This window comes from Schistocerca serialis, chromosome 2 (genome assembly GCF_023864345.2).
Source record: "Schistocerca serialis cubense isolate TAMUIC-IGC-003099 chromosome 2, iqSchSeri2.2, whole genome shotgun sequence".
NCBI lineage: Eukaryota > Metazoa > Arthropoda > Insecta > Orthoptera > Acrididae > Schistocerca > Schistocerca serialis.
In genome coordinates this window covers 1,060,894,036-1,060,914,870 of record NC_064639.1, presented here as the reverse complement: position 1 = coordinate 1,060,914,870, position 20,835 = coordinate 1,060,894,036, and the positions used below count along the sequence as shown (strand labels likewise).

General features: G+C 37.3%; 2 protein-coding genes across 2 annotated transcripts in view; both read right to left on the bottom strand.

Annotated features, from left to right (window-relative positions):
- The window catches only part of LOC126456626 (sodium/hydrogen exchanger 9B2-like), a 299,137-nt gene extending 292,818 nt beyond the window's left edge, over positions 1-6,319 (bottom strand). The window contains exons 1-2 of the mRNA XM_050092369.1: positions 6,187-6,319; positions 5,681-5,806 (exon numbers count right to left, since the gene is read on the bottom strand). Of these exons, the coding sequence (XP_049948326.1) occupies positions 5,681-5,806; positions 6,187-6,319 (259 nt within the window). The remainder of the gene's footprint in view (positions 1-5,680; positions 5,807-6,186) is intronic.
- A 3,166-nt stretch (positions 6,320-9,485) lies between these two features.
- LOC126458510 (clavesin-2-like) overlaps positions 9,486-20,835 on the bottom strand; it is a 235,600-nt gene continuing 224,250 nt past the window's right edge. Inside the window, exons 8-9 of the mRNA XM_050095605.1 lie at positions 16,493-16,637; positions 9,486-9,904 (exon numbers count right to left, since the gene is read on the bottom strand). Coding sequence (XP_049951562.1) covers positions 9,837-9,904; positions 16,493-16,637 — 213 coding nt within the window. The 3' untranslated portion in view covers positions 9,486-9,836. The remainder of the gene's footprint in view (positions 9,905-16,492; positions 16,638-20,835) is intronic.

The window sequence follows — 20,835 nt, the reverse complement described above, 5'->3', positions numbered from 1 at the left end:
CTTCCCCATCCTTCCCCCACCCGAGCTTATCCTCCGTCTCTAATGACCTCGTTGTCGACGGGACGTTAAACACTAATCTCCTCCTCCTCTATAAAATCATAGATTGCACTATTGTTGATTTATTTTCCTGAATCCAAGCTGAGAATCAGCGAGAATTTGGTTTTTCTCTAAGAATCTCATTAACCTATTATACATTACTCTTTCTATGATTTTACTGAAGCTTGATAATAATGAAACTGGTCTATGGTTTTCTATATTTGTATTGTCTCGTCGCTTATGGCTAGGGACCACTTTGGCCATTATTAAACTGCCTGGAAATGTGCCTGTCAGAAAAGATGAATTTACTATATTTGCAAGAGGAAGTGAAATGTTTTTAATACATTGCTTTATGATGTAATCAATCCCTGATGACATTTTTCTATTAGCTGTTGCAGCACTGATAATTTCATCTGGGGTTCTTCCATCAATGTAGATTGAAGAGGAACATGAATGGACTTTGTTTTTCTGTTTCTTTCTAGTATGTTTTATCACTGACTATTAAATTATTTTTGATCTCTGCAAAGTATCATTTAAAAAGATATGCTATGTGTTGCGGATCAGTTATACTTCTGTTCTCATGATTAATAGTGATATTTTCCATTTTATGGGACACTTTATTTGCCTTCTTCTTTATGACTTTCCATACTGCTTGGCTTTTATTTGCTGATTCTGTTATGAACTTTTCATTGGCCTCTTTATTTTCCCCTGTCGTATCAGTCTTCTGTAGATTTGAATGTATTCCTGTATGTAACTGTTTAGGGGAGGGGGTATGTTATTGTTTACCCTGTATTTGAGTAATTCTCTTTTCATCACACTTCATGTTTTGATTCCTATTGTTATCCATAGCTTTGATTTTTTAGTCGTGCCTCTTATTTCTTGTGTTTCGTGAGGGAAAGCAATTTCAAAGTAATCAATAAAGATGCTAGAGAATTTCTCAGACTTTTTGTTGGTGTTATCTGTTTGCAAAAATTCTTCCCATCTTTCTCCTGTTAGCAGGGAGTTGAATGTTTCTATATTGTGTGTATTAAAATGTCTTGCTGTTATAATTCTTTTATAGTTCTGGTTGGGCATTAAGTGGCTTTGGATGATGACAACTTGAACTTCATGATCATTAAGGCTTGATATATTCACAAATATCTGATCCAATAAGTAGCAGTAGTTTTTGTGATTCTTGTTGGGATTGTTATAGTCTGTTTTAAGTTGAAAGTATCTGTGAGGTTGAGCAATAGTTATTTTCTTTTGCTGGTTCCAAGAAAATCAGTGTTGAAGTCCCCACAAAGCACTATTGATTTTTTGTGTAGATGGAACCTGTTTAGTACATATTCAGTCTTATTTAGAAATGGGCCAAAATTTCCATTTGGGGAGTGATAAATACATGCTAAACTGTATTTGCCTCACTGACTTCAATGAGTACCAGCTCAATGTCTCTTTCTACACTGAGATGTTGAAACTTATTGATTGATTTACATTTTAACCCAGGCTTGATGAAAATTGTGGTACCTCCATTTTTATAGCCGTTTCTACAGAAATAATCTGCTAGTGTGTATCCTGGTATAGAAAAAAAGTAAATTTTGTCATTATTTAGCCAGTGTTCTGTAATACACAGAACATTAATAAACTTAAGTTCCATGGCAAACAGAAAGATGTTTGTTGCTATAATTTATTTGATTACCAGTACCAGGATCTACAGAAACATTTAAGATTCCTAAGGGCATTTTTATTATATCACTGACCTCATTCTTGCTTGCTAAGGATCTGTCCATAAAAGAACCATCTGTGTGGGAGCCTGGAGTCTTCTGCATTGACGGAGTCTGCTCCTTTCCTTCCAATGTGTTGTGCACCACTTCTGTGAAACAGGGAGATGATTGCTGTTTTCGCGAACAGAGAAGATGTGATAATGTATCAGGTTTCTTTGATGCTATATGTCTTATCTCCAATTTCTTGACAACACATATGTCTATTTTTTTCACAACAAGCTGGTTCCCTAGCCCTTTTAGGTGTAGTCCATGTCTAGTGTGCAATCTGTGTCCTACACCACTCAGGTCAGTGGCTTATCTGTTTTCATATTGTGGGCATATTTTCGAGAGTAACATGTTTGCAGCACTTATCTCTCTGTTTACACATGACCATGGTGGTAGGTTGTATCTGTATGGAATAGTCATTAACAGGACATTTGTACGAGTCAAGTGTCCTAAACACTTCTTTAATTCATCAGTAGCTTTTGGAGTTTCATTTCTAAATGCATCACTTGCTCCTCCAAAAAACACAATAAAGTCATAATAAGTTAATTTGCCAACTTCAGGCAGGTGGACGAAATTTCATATTTCAGACATGGGAGCACCAGGCTTAACAAATGCTGTTGCTTTTTCAGATATTCTGTCACTGATCCATGTAGCAATCCCATGACCATGACTGTCAGCAAGGACAATAAACATTATGTTACTTTCTCATGTTTTGTCACACTGGGGCTGTGCATTGTTATGACTTTCGGAATTTGTGGCAGATAGCTGTGAATCTTCATTAAACATTGGAGAGACGCATTTCTGTGAGCCCTTTTTTTCATGTACACTTTGAAGCTCAGTGTGATTCGTAGTATCAATTAGGACATCCTGATTTCTGTTTCCTCATTGCTGTATGCCTGAATTGTTGAGTTATTTTCAAAATTAGTAATGGAATAGTTTGTCTTGTCTTGTGAAATTACACTACAAACTGTTGGGCTTTCCTGGTGAATCGTGTGCACTTTAACCCTCTTATCTAATTCTATCTTATATTTTTCAGGGACTTTATTATTCATATAACACAAACTTGAAACCATGAAATGATTGAAATAGCTTGTATTTACTACTATGTCTGCTAGCAGTTCACTGTATCTTTGTCTGAGGTTTCAAAATTAGCTCTCGGCTTCCTGTAACAATATTCAGTATGATCTCTGCTAAAGTGCCCCTTGTTATTACATGGACACTTGGGAAGTTGATTCTTTGACAGTTTCCTCCAGTTCATAATTACAATGAATGTTTTTAAAGTTTCAGTCTTCCAAACACACATATCAGGACCACAAACTGCTGCCGAACATTCCATCTCATTTTAATGTGGTAACATGTCTCACGCTTTGGTGTCCTGCTCGGCTTCTTCTACTCCACCTCATGGGACTCAGAGATGTTGGGCATGACATTCTGAGTTACTGCCTAGTTGTCCTGGTCAGGACTTTACATCTGCATCAGGATAGTCCTCATTATGACACCAAGTATCGACAGTGTCTCTGCAAGGAACACATGGCAGAACTATGCCAGAGGCCAACAGGCACCAAGCCACTTGTTTCTACAATCTAATTCAACAACATTACAGGAAATGGTTGTACAGTGGTTCCACAAGAAATACTGCTGCATGTGGAAATCAGGAACGTACCTTTATGTTCTTATTTCATATAGATTTATCTGTCTCTAAAATCAGATAAAAAAACATATTTTAATATTGGTGCTTTGCCTTTCGACAACATGTATTCCAAACTGTGGGCCTATGGGCATTATGAAATTCTGTTAAGACAAATGAAGCTCTCTGTGGAGATTAGAAAGTGAACAGGACACTGCCTTTTCTTGCAGATCCTTCTGTAGAAAATTCTTTTGGATGTGATGCCTATGCAACTGTGTCATTAATACTACCCAGCCTTCAGTGCTGCGTGAAGAAACTGACGTGTTGCATTCTCAATTATTTAAGTCTGGTCTAGGGACACCTTTGAATTTCCAGGCACACATTGCTTTATGACTTTGCACAATGCTGTGTTTTTTAAAGCCCACTATTGGTCCCATAGGAATTAGAAAAGTTGGAACAACAACAATTCCCTCTAGTCAATTGGTCTTATCCTTAGTGGGCATGTGTAAATGGGGCCTGTTTGGTGACCTTAAACGTACTGTCAATGTCCAAACAGAAATGAATTCACACTTCTCACCATCACCTGATGAACTATTTTTCATATTAGGTAGTGACCAGTTCCTTTCAAAAGTAAACTGGCAGATGTTTATTCCTACCTTCTGTTGGCTTATAAGCTGAGGAAAATCGTAGTATTTGCTATGACTTTTGGCACTTATCAGAATAATAGATCAGTGTTTGGAATCATGAGTGCACCTTCTATTTTCCAAAGATGTTTAGAACACCCAACAATCTTTCAAGCAGTTTTTAGAAAATTTGATAGCCAATGCCAGTGCATTAACTAACTTAATGACATCATGGTTACAGGTCATACAAATGAGTAACATCTATGCAATTTGCATTGGGTTTTTGGGTTTTCATGGCTCAATCTGAAAAGGGTCTTAAATTCAGTTTTTGTAAATGCTAATTTTTTTTTTCAATTTTCCATCATAGGATAGGTCCTTAGTAAGGAGGGGCTACATCCCACACAGTACTATGTGTTGAGGCAATCAAAAATGTTCCCTTTCCCAAATCTGTGAATGCCTGCCTGGTGTTTCTGAACAAGATTACCTATTATGCCCAGTTTATTCGTCAGGAAGCTTCCACTGTCTGTTCTTTGAATCAGTTTCACACTTCCCTTTTCAATGGTCCATGGCTTGTCAGTAGGCATTTCAAATTTTGAAAAGTTGCCTACAGTCAGCACCTTATTTAAAGATGTATCAGCCTCAGCTGATAATGGTTTTGACAATGGCGGATGACTCTCCTTATGACGTTGGCACAATCCTTCCCCATAAGTTCCCAGATTGTTCTGAAATGCCTACAACATTTGTTTTCAAAACCTTAAATCAATCTCAAGAATGTTATTTGCAAATAGAGAAGAAAGTGCTGGCTATAATTTTTGAAGTGCATACATTTCACATTTTCCCTTATGAAAATAAGTTTCCTTGGTTACCAACCACAAGTCTTTACTTTCTTTGTTTGGGCCCAAGAGTAAGCTCCCAGCAAGAATAGCTCACTGTTTTCACCATTGGGTTTCTTACTTACTAGTTACTAACACTCCATACATTATTGCCCATCCCATCAAAATTCTAATGCAGACACTTTATTGACCCAGACTTGTAACTCACTACATTGGAAACCATATGTTTTCAGTCCAACTCACAGGTTGAGCAGTCTTTTAAGGACTTTCTAATAAATAGTAGAGCTATCTCAGCAGCATCCCAGCAGGATCCCCAATTTCAGAGTGTTTTCCATCATATCTGAGCGGGATGGCCAACAAAACTGCAGGCAGCAGTATCACCAGGTCTCCACTGTTTTGTCATCCAGTTCTTGGAAACCATATTGCTCATCCTTGTTGACTCTTTTCCCCATTTTCCGTATGTTATAAATTGCAGCAGATGACAATTTCTGCTATTACTACTACTACTACTACTACTACTACTATTACTAGTCCTACTACATCTACATCTACATCTACATTGATACTCCGCAAGCCACCCAACGGTGTGTGGTGGAGGGCACTTTACGTGCCACTGTCATTACCTCCCTTTCCTGTTCCAGTCGCGTATGGTTCGCGGGAAGAACGACTGTCTGAAAGCCTCCGTGCGCGCTCTAATCTCTCTAATTTTACATTCGTGATCTCCTCGGGAGGTATAAGTAGGGGGAAGCTACTGCTGATACCAAGGCCCAGGAGAAATTTTTTTTCTGTTGAAGGTTTCCCCAACGCCTTACTCACAGATCTTGGGCCATAATTTATGGTGGCTGCCTTCCAGCGGCTCTACATCTGTAACAGCATCAAACATGTCAAAACTCCTCTGTTTCATCCTGCCTCCAATGGTCTGGTAGAACATTCTGTCTGCACCTTTAAGACACAAATCTCAAAAGCTATGAAGAGTCACATGCAAATTTGATCTTACTGCTTTCCTAGCTTCTTGCAGAATGGTGCCCATCAGTGCACACAGTGTGGTGGAGTTGATGCATGGGCTGTCCTGCTGGATAGTGCTCTGCCTTTACTCCTGCCACCTGTTTAAGTGAAAGAAGCAATGCCTATTCATGTGTGCGGTACCATCTGGGTACCTCTCTTTGGCTAGACCGATGGTTGGATCTGGTGGTCAATTTTGGTGCAAAAAGGCTGTGAATTGGTTCTGATGTTGGAATCAGCTTTGGTTACAGCATCTTGGATAGACCTTTTACATCCATGATCTCAATGATCTCCAGTATCTTATTGAGGATGATGGGCACTTGGTCCTTTCGTCTCCTTCATGCTTGACCCTGGAGATCCCCTTCCCTGTATTGTAGGAGTCTCTGGTTTTTCTAAGAGATCAACAGGAGAAGCCAGCTCCTGCTCCTTCACCTCTCCTCTGGGGCCTGGCATTGATGTGCCACAGGTAACAGCCTGAACTTTGTCCAACACCAGCCCTCTGCCTGTTCCCTCATATCAGCCTTGTTGGTTTCGGCATATTCAAGGGGGGGGGCGGGGGGGGGGGGGAAATCATGATGTAATGATGTAATCTTACCAGATGAATCAATGCTGACACCTTAATAATGATTTGCCTTGTTATGCCTATGTTTCACAAGGTCACTGTGAACAGTAATCAAACAGCGTCTCCACCAAGCAGGTTGCGAATTCAAGACCAAGCAATCACAGGCCCATCCCTCTCTGTCCAATAGCTTATGTGTTGCTCGCCATCCATTGATAATTGATTTGTTGACACTGACTCAGAACTACACCAGTTTTTATTTGGATGGATTGTATTACAACTGGGTCTGCTTGGAGCCTGAGTATAGTGACATATGACTACTGCTATTAAGTTCTACTATGGCAGATTGTGAAACCATTTTGACAGGTGATTATTTCAGCCTCACCTACAAGTTGTTTCACAAATAGAGTTTAAGTTGTTTAAATCTTATTGAATTCATTTGCAGTCCTGGAAAATCCTCTGGATTAGTAACTCTTAGAACTTTGGATAATTTATCTGTGAAAAAAAGGGTAAATGGTTAAATGAGAGGCTAAAACTGATTTTCCATTATGTTTTATTCATATGAACAGTATTAAAGTGATGTCTATATACAAAAATAATATTGTTAGCTTATAAAACCAACTGCAACGGAAGGTTACATGATGTCAGAGTCTCATAGAATGAATGAAAGTATAGTGAATACTCATATGAAGTATAAAAAGTAAGCGAGTCAGCAGGAGAAAGACATGTTTAGATCTTTCTAGAAGACAGAGACTAATATTACTGACAAGAGTTTGAAACACAGTATTGGTTATATGTTATGTGCGTTATATCAATGCTGAAACCATGCTTTCATATGTAGTTATCACATACACTTAAGTGAGTAAATATTTTACATTGATTTTGTGGTCAATACCACAGTTGCATCACAGACATTTGACATTCCAAAGCACTTAAGAATATTAACTAGGAATGTTTGAGTCACAGCTCTTCATCCATTTATCAGTTAGATGAGTTTGTTGTGAGACATTGCTATTTAACTTCCTACAAATATAAACAATAGCTGTCATATGCTAAGCATTTCACAAGCTCACAGTAAGCATTGATGCAGCCATATATTATAAAAGTGAGTTGCTTTCTTAATCCAGCACCCATAACTTTAACCTAAATTACAATATACAGCATTTATATACATATTACAAATACACACAGAGTAAAAATAACAAGTCCAAAAATACTGTAGTGTCACTGTATATAGCTTGGACAGCTATTCTGTTAAAGTTACATGTACAACAATTATTACCACATATATTTTATATTTCTTTGATTTAGGAAATGCAAGCACATTTTAATAGCACACACAGAACAAAAACCACCAACTAGATGAATATAACACACAAATGGAAGAGCTATTATTCAAGCTTATATAGGAGTCTACTTACAGATATTAGTACAACATATACTCTGCTATATGATGGAGATTTTTTTGTACCTCATGTTACACATTAATGTGAAGTGATACTTATAGTTCACTGATTAACAAAGGTTAATATGAAATAATATTTTTTGTAAATTTTAATACAATTTCGAGTTGAAAATAAGTGTAGGAATAACATTCTGTTTGAGGAAGAGAACTGTAATTTTAGTTTTCTTGTTGGCTGCAGTTACCTAACAGCGAATAAACAACAGATAGATAAAAGAACTCATAGTTCTCATCTCAAAAAAGATGCAGTAAATCATAAGCTGCTTATATTAAATGGATTTTATATCTCTGTGAATTGTAGCATGTAATTCTCTGTTTGGGGTGAAAGGAATGCTGATGAGGAAATGCTGTATAAAGAACTGCACTGATGGCTCAAAAGGTCCAATTGGTCTATGTGTCTTTCCAACACAGTATAATGAGTACAAATATTCATATTCCTTTTAGGTCATGGGAACAAATACATACCCATTTTCTTTGGCTTTGTAGTACAACTAGTCAGAACATTTGTAATAATCAAGTTTTGTAAAACAGTAAAATGTAGTTACCAGTCATCCATAAATGCAAGGTCTGCAATTAATGTTTTTTTGATTCCTGTCAGGTTTTGACAATAAATAAGACTTTCATTAACTTGAGTTGCAGACAGTCACAACAAACAGACAGTTACACATTTAGCTTTTGGCCAGAGCCTTCTCCAGAAAAGAAAATATACAAGTAAGCACACCTCACACACATGACCACCGTCTGCAGCAGCTCTGATCCAAGCTGCCAGAGATGGTTGTCATGGGTGGTGAGGTGTGCTTGCTGATGTGAGTGAATGTTGTGTGTCTTTTTTCTAAAGAAGGCATTGGCCGAAAGCTACACATATAACAGTCTTTTCATCTGCCTGTCTGCAACTCAGTGTGTCATATTTATAGTGAGTGAGAAGCAATCTATAATTTTCCTTATATTGTTGATATTTCATCCTGGTGTTTTCATTGTTTGATCTTTATCAACTTAAATTTCTTAGTGTTGAAGTTTTGCAGAAATAAATTGACAATTACATATCTCTGTAACATAGGACTGGTAAACTAGATTACCAAATATGGCACTTATTTCCATATAATTTTTCTGATATAATGGTAAGTTACGGACATATGAACCTTAGGATTTGAAAAAAACAAATTTCTCTGAAATATCCCTTGACTCTAACTAGATTGTAATAAATATTTTTAGGAGTTGAAAAAAAAGTAGAAATAAATAAAAGAAGCTACTGATCAATGGGAATAAACACATGGAAGTACAGACAACACTTGTACTAGACAAAATAAATAGAAGGTGTAATAAAAGGGAGAAGACACTTAGAACTGAGAGATGTTTTAAAGAAGTAGAAATAAAAGGTGATCAATAAAAGCAACAAATGAAGATATTTTAACAGGAAGGTAACTTTGTGGGCTTTAAATATAGCACATTCCCTAATCTTTGACTTCCTTTTCCGTCCAACAGGAATTTCTTTTCAAATATGAGTCTATCTTTTTTCTGGATTATCTTTTGTTGTCCTCTTTTCTGAGTTAAAAAAATACTTGCAGAAATGTTGTCCATTCCTTTAATCATTAGCAACAAAAAAAAAACCCCGTTTTACATAATTTTCATTCCACCACTGCATCCTCACTTTGTGTTCACTTTCTAGTAATTTTTATGGCACATATGACTAATAGTTAATTGGTCAGAATGAAGACTATACTCAGCCATCACAATACTATGCCACTGGGAATTATTAGATATAGTGTTCATTCTTTTATAGTACAGAATAAAATATACACACTTGTGGTGTTTATACCTGCAGTGAGAATGGTATTTACTGTACATGCAAAAACCATACAGGCATAGCACTATATGGTACAAAAGCAAAGTGCAGCTCCTGTTTTGTAAACAACAAATCTTTATTTAAAATAACTAGTAGGCATGCATCATTAACTGTCAAAATCATCCTCTTCAGGTACTGGTAATTCATCCACCTTGTAACCGTAAGTCTCCAATTCTGTAACAAAGAATACACTGCATAAGATTATGAAATTTAATTTGGTTTTATAAATATGTCATTTGTAAGTCACCTGTTCCGAAAAAAAACACAAGAAAAATGCACAATGGTGCCATATTTTATAACATAACTGGTATCATGTTATCTGTCAGACTTCAGAAGTTTAATATTGAATTATAGAATATTGTCTTAAGTTATTAGTTGATTAATTGATGATCCGAGCTTATTACAACATGTATTTTCAAACATATGAAAACAAAATAACAGTGTAAAATATGAGCAACCAAGAGGAAGGTGTAGAAAAAGTGCACTTGGAGTTCCAAAAAAGTGGGATTAACTATGATTCTCAGAAATCTGGAAATAAAACCTGTAATTATTAATCGTAGGCTATGCTAGTTTTTCATTAACAATCAAGAATCAGAAACAAAAACAAAATTGTTAGAAAATTTCAAGGATAAATTCACATTGTGATGTTAACTTTCAAATTTTTTAGAGACCACAATGTAGGTGTAATATAATTACTGCTTCTGGGTCTGTCATACACACAATCTTTAACCCATGCTGCACAGATTTTCTTGGCATGTACATTCAAAATCTGTATCAACATCAGAGCGCAACACTGCTGAAAGGTCACAATAAATTTGTTACAAATGCTTGACACTGCAGCAGTCACATCTTCTTTTTCTCTATCTTCACTATCATCTGGGTTCCCAAATGTCGATATCAAGAAAAACCTTTTCTTATACTACTGCTGGAAATTACTACATCTGGTTCCATCCACTGAGAAAGATTATCTAGGATTTGTTATCATATGTGGATACTGCTGTGGAAACAAGCAAGCCCAAAAAAACTTTCACTTTAAGGATATCAGTAACATGTACCAAAGATAAATTCTTTTGAGAGGACTCTAATTTTACTGCTTTCATTGTTTGACCCTGTAGTATCTTGTCTAAAATGTCTAGATTAAAAAGTAGATCCCATACTTGTCCAGTATCATGATTCCTACACAAAGGATTAGCCCTAAGTCTAAGGCCAGGGATCTGCTACGTAGTGTTATGTCTTCTTGCTCTGATATTAGTTAGTGTTTGTGCTTTCCTCCATCTGAAACAGTTTCCTGTACCATAAAAGTAGGAATCATTGTGATATGACTTTCTTTTAAATACTTATCACATCTTCATCTGTTTGTGTTTGTATATACTCTGCTTTATCATCAACATAATCAATTTTCTGTTTTCAATTTATAAGATTATCACTTTCTGTTTTTCAATCTGGGTTACCATCACTGTCAACCAATACTTCATTAATTGTTTCTCCCAAATGAACATTCAAATTTGGTTCATTTACTCTCAGTGCGCATTAATAATAACCAGTTTATTCAGGTTGTTTCTAATGGTGAAATGGAACTGGTTAAGACTTCTTAATGTGAAAATAAATTGTGAGACACTGACAGTAACAATAATAATAATAGTAATAATAGTTGTATGCTATGAATGGCTGGGAGCCTGCAAGAGGGATATTCAACCACCTGGTGCAAGTCTTTCAATAGGATGCCCATTCAGCAACCTGTGTGCCCATAACCTACCACAGTAATCTTACTAGAGAAAGACAACCTATAATTTAATATACAATCCAAACCATCTGTCATTTCTGGAATAGCTCCAAATCACTGAGAGGTGAAAGTTAGGGTAGATGGAAACTAAAAACTTTCAAGGTCTGACCAGAGTTGGATCCTGCAACCATTAGGTTTTCAGGCATGCACTTTACTACTAGACCACCAAGCCCAACACTTAGCAGTGATCATAATGCATTACACCATAATTATTGCAATAAATACCAAATGCTGATACACATGTCTGACAAATAATAACTATACAACTGGTATAGTACATCTGTGAGACATCATGGAAACCTTACTGAAGATGTACTGAAGATCAAATCGTATGAACATTACCTCACCTTCACAGCATTTTATATCCTCTCCACTTCGACCATCATCAGTTATTTTGCTACCCAAATAGCAAAAAACTCCTTTACTACTTTAAGTGTCTCATTTCCTAATCTAATTCCCTCAGCATCACCCGATTTAATTCAACTACATTCCATTATCCTCGTTTTGCTTATACCCTCCTTTCAAGACACTGTCCATTCTGTTCAACTGCTCTTCCAAGTCCTTTGCTGTCTCTGACAGAATTACAATGCCAACGGCGAACCTCAAAGTTTTTATTTCTTCTCCATGGATTTTAATACCTACTCCAAACTTTTCTTTTGTTTCCTTTACTTCTTGCTCAATATACAGATTGAATAGCATCGGGGAGAGGCTACAACCCTGTCTCACTCCCTTCCCAACCACTTCTTCCCTTTCATGCCCCTCAACTCTTATAACTGCCATCCTGTTTCTGTACAAATTGTAAATAGCCCTTCGCTCCCTGTATTTTACCCCTGCCACCTTTAGAATTTGGAAGAGAGTATTCCAGTCAACATTGTCAAAAGCTTTCTCTAAGTCTACAAATGCTAGAAACGTAGGTTTGCCTTTCCTTAATCTTTCTCCTAAGATAAGTTGTAGGGTCAGTATTGCCTCACGTGTTCCAACATTTCTACGGAATCCAAACTGATCTTCCCTGAGGTCGGCTTCTACCAGTTTTTCCATTCGTCTGTAAAGAATTCCCATTAGTATTTTGCAGCTGTGACTTATTAAACTGATAGTTTGGTTATTTTCATCACATCTGTCAACACCTGCTTTCTTTGGTATTGGAATTATTATATTCTTCTTGAAGTCTGAGGGAATTTCGCCTGTCTCATACATCTTGCTCATCAGATGGTAGAGTTTTGTCAGGACTGGCTCTCCCAAGGCTGTCAGTAGTTCTAATGGTATGTTGTCTACTCCCGGGGCCTTGTTTCCTTGTTTTGACTCAGGTCTTTCAGTGCTCTGTCAAACTCTTCATGCAGTATCATATCTCCCATTTCATTTTCATCTACATCCTCTTCCATTTCCATTATACTGTCCTCAAGTACATCACCCTTGTATAGACCCTCTATATACTCCTTCCACCTTTCTGCTTTCCCTTCTTTGCTTAGAACTGGGTTTCCATCTGAGCTCTTGATATTCATGCAAGTGGTTCTCTTTTCTCCAAAGGTCTCTTTAATTTTCCTGTAGGCAGTATCTATCTTACCCCTCATGAGATAAGCCTCTACATCCTTACATTTGTCCTCTAGCCATCCCTGCTTAGCCATTTTGCACTTCCTGTCGATCTCATTTTTGAGACGTTTGTATTCCTTTTTGCCCACTTCACTTACTGCATTTTTGTATTTTCTCCTTTCATCAATTAAATTCAGTATCTCTTCTGTTACCCAAGGATTTCTACTAGCCCTCGTCTTTTTACCTACTTGATCCTCTGCTGCATTCACTACTTCATTCCTCAAAGCTACCCATTCTTCTTCTACTGTATTTCTTTCCCCCATTCCTGTCAATTGTTCCCTTATGCTCTCCCTGAAACTCTGTACAATCTCTGGTTCTTTCAGTTTATCCCCCCTTTCTGCAGGTTCTTCAGTTTTAATCTACAGTTCATAACCAACAGATTGTGGTCAGAGTCCACATCTGCCCCTGGAAATGTCTTACAATTTAAAATCTGGTTCCTAAATCTCTGTCTTATCATTATATAATCTATCTGAAACCTTCCAGTATCTCCAGGCTTCTTCCATGTATACAACCTTCTTTCATGATTCTTGAACCAAGTGTTAGCTATGGTTAAGTTACGCTCTGTGCAAAATTCTACCAAGGGCTTCCTCTTTCTTTTCTTAGCCCCAATCCATATTCACCTACTATGTTTCCTTCTCTTCCTTTTCCTACTGTCGAATTCCAGTCACCCAAGACTATTAAATTTTCGTCTCCCTTCACTACCTGAATAATTTCTTTTATCTCATCATATATTTCATCAATTTCTTCATCATCTGCAGAGCTAGTTGGCACATAAACTTGATATACTGTAATAGGTTTGGGCTTCGTGTATGTCTTGGCCACAATAATGCGTTCACTATGCTGTTTGTAGTAGCTTAGCAGTTAAGCTTTACCAAGTAGCCATTGCTATGCGTCCAGCGCTCCATCCGTATTTATTTGTTTGTCGCATTCTGATAATGAGTGTTTACAACCTGTCACCACTCGCGGCATGGCTTGCTTTTGTACTCGCTACTGCCGATTCCAATTTGAAAAAAAAAACAAATAATTAAAAATAAATAAATAAAATTGTCTCATTAGCGAAACAATGGCAAGAGACTGCAGTTTGTTGTTACTTACACTGCTGCTTTCTTTGATAATGATCAACAAGAACCAAATAATAGACTGCGTGTGATAGAAGGTATTGTGAAGGAGAGTTTAGCGAAAATTTTTCTCCGTTTGAATATCTTTGCAGATGCCTCTTTAGTACATTACCTTCTGCACAGAAATTAGAGTCATCTTAGATTTAAAAATCTAGACAGTTGTCTCTGTATCTCTAATCGGCGTAAGAATAATACTAATATAAACATGGTATGCTATGTATATTTTTCCGCGATTGCTGTTGTCTCACTCTAGTTTCGTAGTTTATTAGGCAGACAGAATTTAAATTAAGTAGCAGCAAACACAAAAGAATACATGGCAAAATGTTTGTATTCGTATTATTCTTATGATGAAGAGAATACTGCATGTGATTCACAATTCATAAAAGTTCCTATTAGTAACCATCTCTTGTCACAGGTAGGAAAAAATTCAGAACGTAGAGTTGGCCATATTGACAAACATCCCAAACAGTCTTGCCAGTCGGATTTTCGTAGTACATTGAAAGGCTGCTACATTCGAAGATGAACAATACAGAATTTGCATTTATTTCGTTGGATAATGTATGAAAATGCAGTGGTCGAAACTCTTGGCAGAGAAGAAAGCTCGTCTTCCACATTTTTCTTTTTTTTAATTTGCCAGTATTTATCATTGCGCCTGCAAAGCATGCCTGTGTAGCGCTACATAGATTCGGCGGCAAAAGTTACTTGTGGCGGCACCTACCAACATTTTACAGAACTTCCGCTTACTTTGCACTCGATTCTAAGCCACAGGCGGTTTTTTGGATTACAAAAACCGGAAAAAAAAGCGCGGCTTAGATTCGAGTAAATACGGTAACCTCTTTTCAAGACCTCATTCATTCCACTCAATAGATAGCGACATATGAAAATGAAAACAGCAACCAGAATCTTAATTATTGTGTCTGCAGTCCAGTAGTACAGTAATTTGTTTTAAGAAACATCTTCGTTGCATATTATGTAGTGGTCTTCTATGCCTGGACATTTTGTCTGAATATAACAATCGAGTTGTATATTTGAGTGAAACAGAAAAAAATTGTTTGAAAGAAATGGTGTTTCACTTTGAAAATTTCATACTAAAGTACATGTTAAAAACCAATAACATCCTAATCTTGATTAACATTGTTCAGACAAAAACAACTTTTTTGTTCTGGATGTTACTTTGTCATGTGTATATGCCATTCATTATTAAGTCTTAAAAATTATACCAATTTGTATCTATCAAGTGTATCTTGTCGTTTTCTGAGATTTACAATTGATGCTCTAATAAGTACACTGACTGTGTGTTTGCAGACATTACATTTTCTGTTCCTCTTCCTTCTACTGGCGTAAATACTTCTTGTCTATGAGACATCTTATTATTTTTATGAAATGCGCTAAATACTCCTAGCTCTGTGTAATCTGCATGCGTGATTTTACAGTGATTAAATAGGATACACTGTTGTTCTCTCATTAATTTTGAATTTTATGTCCTGCTCAGCCCACTTTAATTACACATGGTGGCTTTCTCCGAAGTGAAACTGTCCTGCCTGTTTGTTTTTTGGGGGTTGCTGAGGTTACTCTGACCAAGAACATGTGCAGAGTGATTCTTCAGTCATAGGATGAAGCAGAACATGTTAACTATGGTGTGTAAAATAAATGAAAATATTTATTGATTTTAGTTCTTGATGTTCAAGGAAAGGGAGATACAGAGGTAGAAAATATACACACTATTAACAAAAAAGTGACAAGAGAGTTTATCTTTTTACACTCTTTTGTTTATTATTAATCAGTATGAGAATGATCTTTTTCCTTGACTGTAAGTTATGCCTACATTCTTCTGCAATTTGTTTGTCACCTGCTATAGGAACTTTGGGTTTAACCATAAGATATTGAAGCAGAAGGAGATAATGTCAATGCTGAAAACTTTGGATGAAACTCACAGCATTCATAACTAAACCTCTGCTTCTGGTAATTAACACTGCTGCTGGCAACAACAACAATTTTCACTAAGAAATGGAAGAGCTGGGTTTTCAGATGAAGCAACACGCACATGATAGCAAATCAAAGAAGTCAGATATGCTGTCATTGGTAGAATGTTAGTTAAGTCATCTGATCTGAGATTTAAATTTTTCTAAATTAAACTTCTAAAACTAAATTATCTTTGCCCATTAACTCAAATTTTAACAAACAAAATTTTCTTAAAGTTCTAGTATGTCAACTTTTAAAAACAATACTATTGAATTTCTTTTATCAAGAATAAATTACATTAGCTTTTCTCACCAACAAACTTATCTTCATTTGCCAATAGCTTCATTCTCCATGCTTGATTATCAAATGGTGGTTTTTGACCACCATATTCTTGTGGCAGGATATCAGGACTAATGAAAGCATGGAGTGAATTTAGATCGCGTCCATGCAAGTAAATCTGCAACAGAAATATCATTTTGCTGAAGTGTTACTAATGTCATTAAATAATTGAATCATTTCTTTCACACCTTATGCATAAATGCCTTAATCATCGAAATTTGGCAAATGTTTAAGAATAAATAGCAGGAATAAAGACTAAGCACTTCAAAGGTGCTCAGAAACTCACTATCAGTAAAAATGCGATAATGAGTCATTAAGTTTTTATTGTCACCTTAGAAAAGTCAGCTTGAAAACATAAAACTTGGTAACAACATTAGTGCTTTTCTGCATTTCCATCCATCAAGGTCTATATTTTTCCCAATGATGGATGATTTGCTAGAGACCTTGACTGAAAGTTTTCATTTCAATAAACTATGAGACAGACTTGCTAGCAATTACTTACCTTCAGAAGGCAAATGTACAGTACTGCTGACAGACAAGCATAAAAATAAGAGGGGCACGCTACCTACCTTTTGGAACTAATAGTACCTTCATTGTCATGAGAAAGATAAATCAGGGAACTTAAGTTGATATGTTCGGGAATATATTCCTCTCTTTTCCATGATGAAGGAACTATTAGTTTTGATAACTATTTAGCGTCTCCCTTATACTCTTGATGGTAGTATATATTTTGCCTCTTGAAAATAAATTGTCACCAACAATTCCATCTCATGATTTTTATTAGTTGCTTCAGCTGAATTTGCAATGGACCTTATGATAAAGGCCTGGCTATCCCACACTCCTGGTCACTGGACTTCTCTGTGGGAGGCAGGCATGCATCAATTGGCTGTTGCTGTTGAGAGACCCCTTTCCCCCCGCCCCACCCCCAATGCGCCCCCCCCCCCCTGACCTTCCCCCCCCCCCCTCCCCCTTCTACAGAATATCCATGTTGAGACAGGCTAGAAAGATTTTCTGTGCTTTTGAGTGGAAGGGACACAAGGATCAGAGGGGACAATTGGATGCCACTATAGGATCTGAAATGTGATATGAAGTTTGCCATTTTCTGTGAGTGCCTTTTAGCATTTGTACGTGCTGTATTGTCAAGAGGAAATTTTGGGAAGGTAGCACTGAAGTGGAAGGAGATTGTAGCTGGGGAGGAGAAAGCACCAGTTGGACAGAACACAGGATTTCTGTTCTTAACTGGTAACATGGTGCTTGCTCAGTAAAGGAATTCCATCCACAAAAGGTCTGTGTGTCACTGTCCAGTCATGGGAATTGTACGCAGGTGGCACATAACGTTTAACAAAAATAATCAATAATAGTTTGCATGGTTGGAAGACGAATATAAGGTAGCCTGTTGGGTGTATGGTCATGCCCATTGTCACCAACAATTCCATCTCATGATTTTTATTAGTTGCTTCAGCTGAATTTGCAATGGACCTTATGATAAAGGCCTGGCTATCCCACACTCCTGGTCACTGGACTTCTCTGTGGGAGGCAGGCATGCATCAACTGGCTGTTGCTGTTGAGAGACCCCTTTCCCCCCACCCCACCCCCAATGCGCCCCCCCCCCCCTGACCTTCCCCCCCCCCTCCCCCTTCTACAGAATATCCATGTTGAGACAGGCTAGAAAGATTTTCTGTGCTTTTGAGTGGAAGGGACACAAGGATCAGAGGGGACAATTGGATGCCACGATAGGATCTGAAATGTGATATGAAGTTTGCCATTTTCTGTGAGTGCCTTTTAGCATTTGTACGTGCTGTATTGTCAAGAGGAAATTTTGGGAAGGTAGCACTGAAGTGGAAGGAGATTGTAGCTGGGGAGGAGAAAGCACCAGTTGGACAGAACACAGGATTTCTGTTCTTAACTGGTAACATGGTGCTTGCTCAGTAAAGGAATTCCATCCACAAAAGGTCTGTGTGTCACTGTCCAGTCATGGGAATTGTACGCAGGTGGCACATAACGTTTAACAAAAATAATCAATAATAGTTTGCTTGGTTGGAAGACGAATATAAGGTAGCCTGTTGGGTGTATGGTCATGCCCATGGAAAGAGCTCCAGAGAATGTGAAAATATCGTCCTGAGGGACACTTATTTTCAAGGCAGGAAAGGGGATGCTTGTGATCCAGACAGCACTGCCCACTGCATACACACCACCTGAAGGCATAGCCAGCTTCCATAACAAAATGAAACACCACAGCTGTCATTTTGATGTTTTATTACACTGCAACCAGTTTTGGTGACTCAATACACCATCTGTAGGGCTTAACTGATGCTGAGGGGATGAACTTTAGCTGCATACATGATGCTGGCATCTATGAACATCTATGAACAGGCTTCCTAGAATATAGTCAAAGCAAAGTTGCATCTGCAACCATCAACTACCAACTGGTAGTGGTTGCAGACACAACATAATTTTTATGGTATTCTATGGAAGTCACTTCATTGATGTTGGCCACTGATGGGATCATGTTTACGATGGGAGTTCACTTCTTCAGCATGTGTTAAAGCCTAAAGATGGTGTATTGAGTCACCAAAACTGTTTGAAATGCAGTAAAACATCAAAATGACAGCTGCACGTGTTTCGTTTTATTACGTGAGTGTAAGGCTGAAGTCCTGCAGACCATTGATTACAAGGATGGACATACAAAAATTAAATATAGCCAGCTGTCCATAGCACACCCTCCTGTTACTATGCACTGTTATGAGCTGGTGCCATCCACCTACAGTATATCTTCCATTGCAGTGAAAGCAGCTTGATCACTGTCTGATAAATGCATTACAGCCCTCATCCAAATCCACCTGCTAGGTCAATTTGTCTTATAACAACCATGATTTAACCACACTGGTAATGACCCTGATTCTTGTAACTGATAATGGCCAAATTATTATTCCATTTTTGAGTGTAAAAGTAATTCATATATAGTATTTGAATAACTATACTGCAGAGGCACTTTGTTCATAGAAATAAATGTTTGTAACCAAATCTCTTTATGTTCTTGCAGCTTGCACTCCAAATTCTTTCATGTAATTTACAAATGCTACACTCAAGTGCAATTTACGATACTGTGATTCCCAAGATTCAATACACAAATGACACACTCGAGTGCAACTTAATAATATATTGCACAATTTTGACCAGTGTGGGACACATTTTGTCATTAACTGCCCACCGCTCATGATTTTGTTTTTAAATGACCATATATGTTACATTGAGACACTGTTTTTCTAACTTAAAGAAACATTTCTTTAATATTAATATGAACTAACAGGATGACATAGCATCTAGGTAGCAGTAGACTTACTAATAGGTTGGATGGTTATATGTTGTATTTAGTCTGAACGTGGTTATCATTTCAACTACTGTTTCAGTTGTAAGTTACTGTGTTTCATATTATGTGTCATCTTGGCATTGCTTATCTATGTTGTGTTGATCTTGTTGATGTCTTATTTTGGAGGCAATTAGAATAAATAAGTTGTTTAGTTCTACAGAGTAGTGGAGTTAATGAGTGAATTTAGCGGATATTTTGAAGTCATTAGTAAATGCAGATATTCAGAGGAGGCAAGAGTTGAAACTAATTGTACAATGGGGAGTTTGTAAAGAAATCTCTTGGACTGAGACAGAGCATAGTCAGGCTAGAGGGGTAAATAGTGAGGAAACAAGTCAATCAAAAAATCCATTATGGACCAAAATGTTAATGCAGTTGTATACAATAGTGAAGAATGATGCAGGTCATAGAGAGGCACAGCCTGTAGAACACATGAATACAAAATTTTCAAAGATGTCAAAAGCTCTGCCAAATGATCTCAGACAGTTCTGGGAAGAATTTAATCACAAACTTATGGATGAAAATGCTATGATGGAAGATGCAACTGCTGATGTGCCCTGTAGTGCACTCTTGCAACATGTGATGCAAATGATGAGCTGCAACCAGAAAGCAAGTGGGATAATGAGGTCTGAAGCAGAAGAGCAAATAATGTGCAACAACTGCAAAGGAACCATGGAGAAGGACAAGGCCTCAGATCATGTTTATGTTGTGCTATATCAGAAGACAGTTTTGCTGCAATGTGAAGTTGTAGATGGAGACAGCAGCAGTCCTGCTAGAGCATGCATCAATCCTGGCTCACCAGCAGTTGACAGTAGTGAGATGCCTGGTCTGGGAGAGCATGACAGTACAATGTCACATATTTTGACAAATTACAGAATGCATTATTTGACACAGTGTCAGAGAATTCATTGCACACAAATTTTAGATCAGTAAGTGACTCAGAGAAATT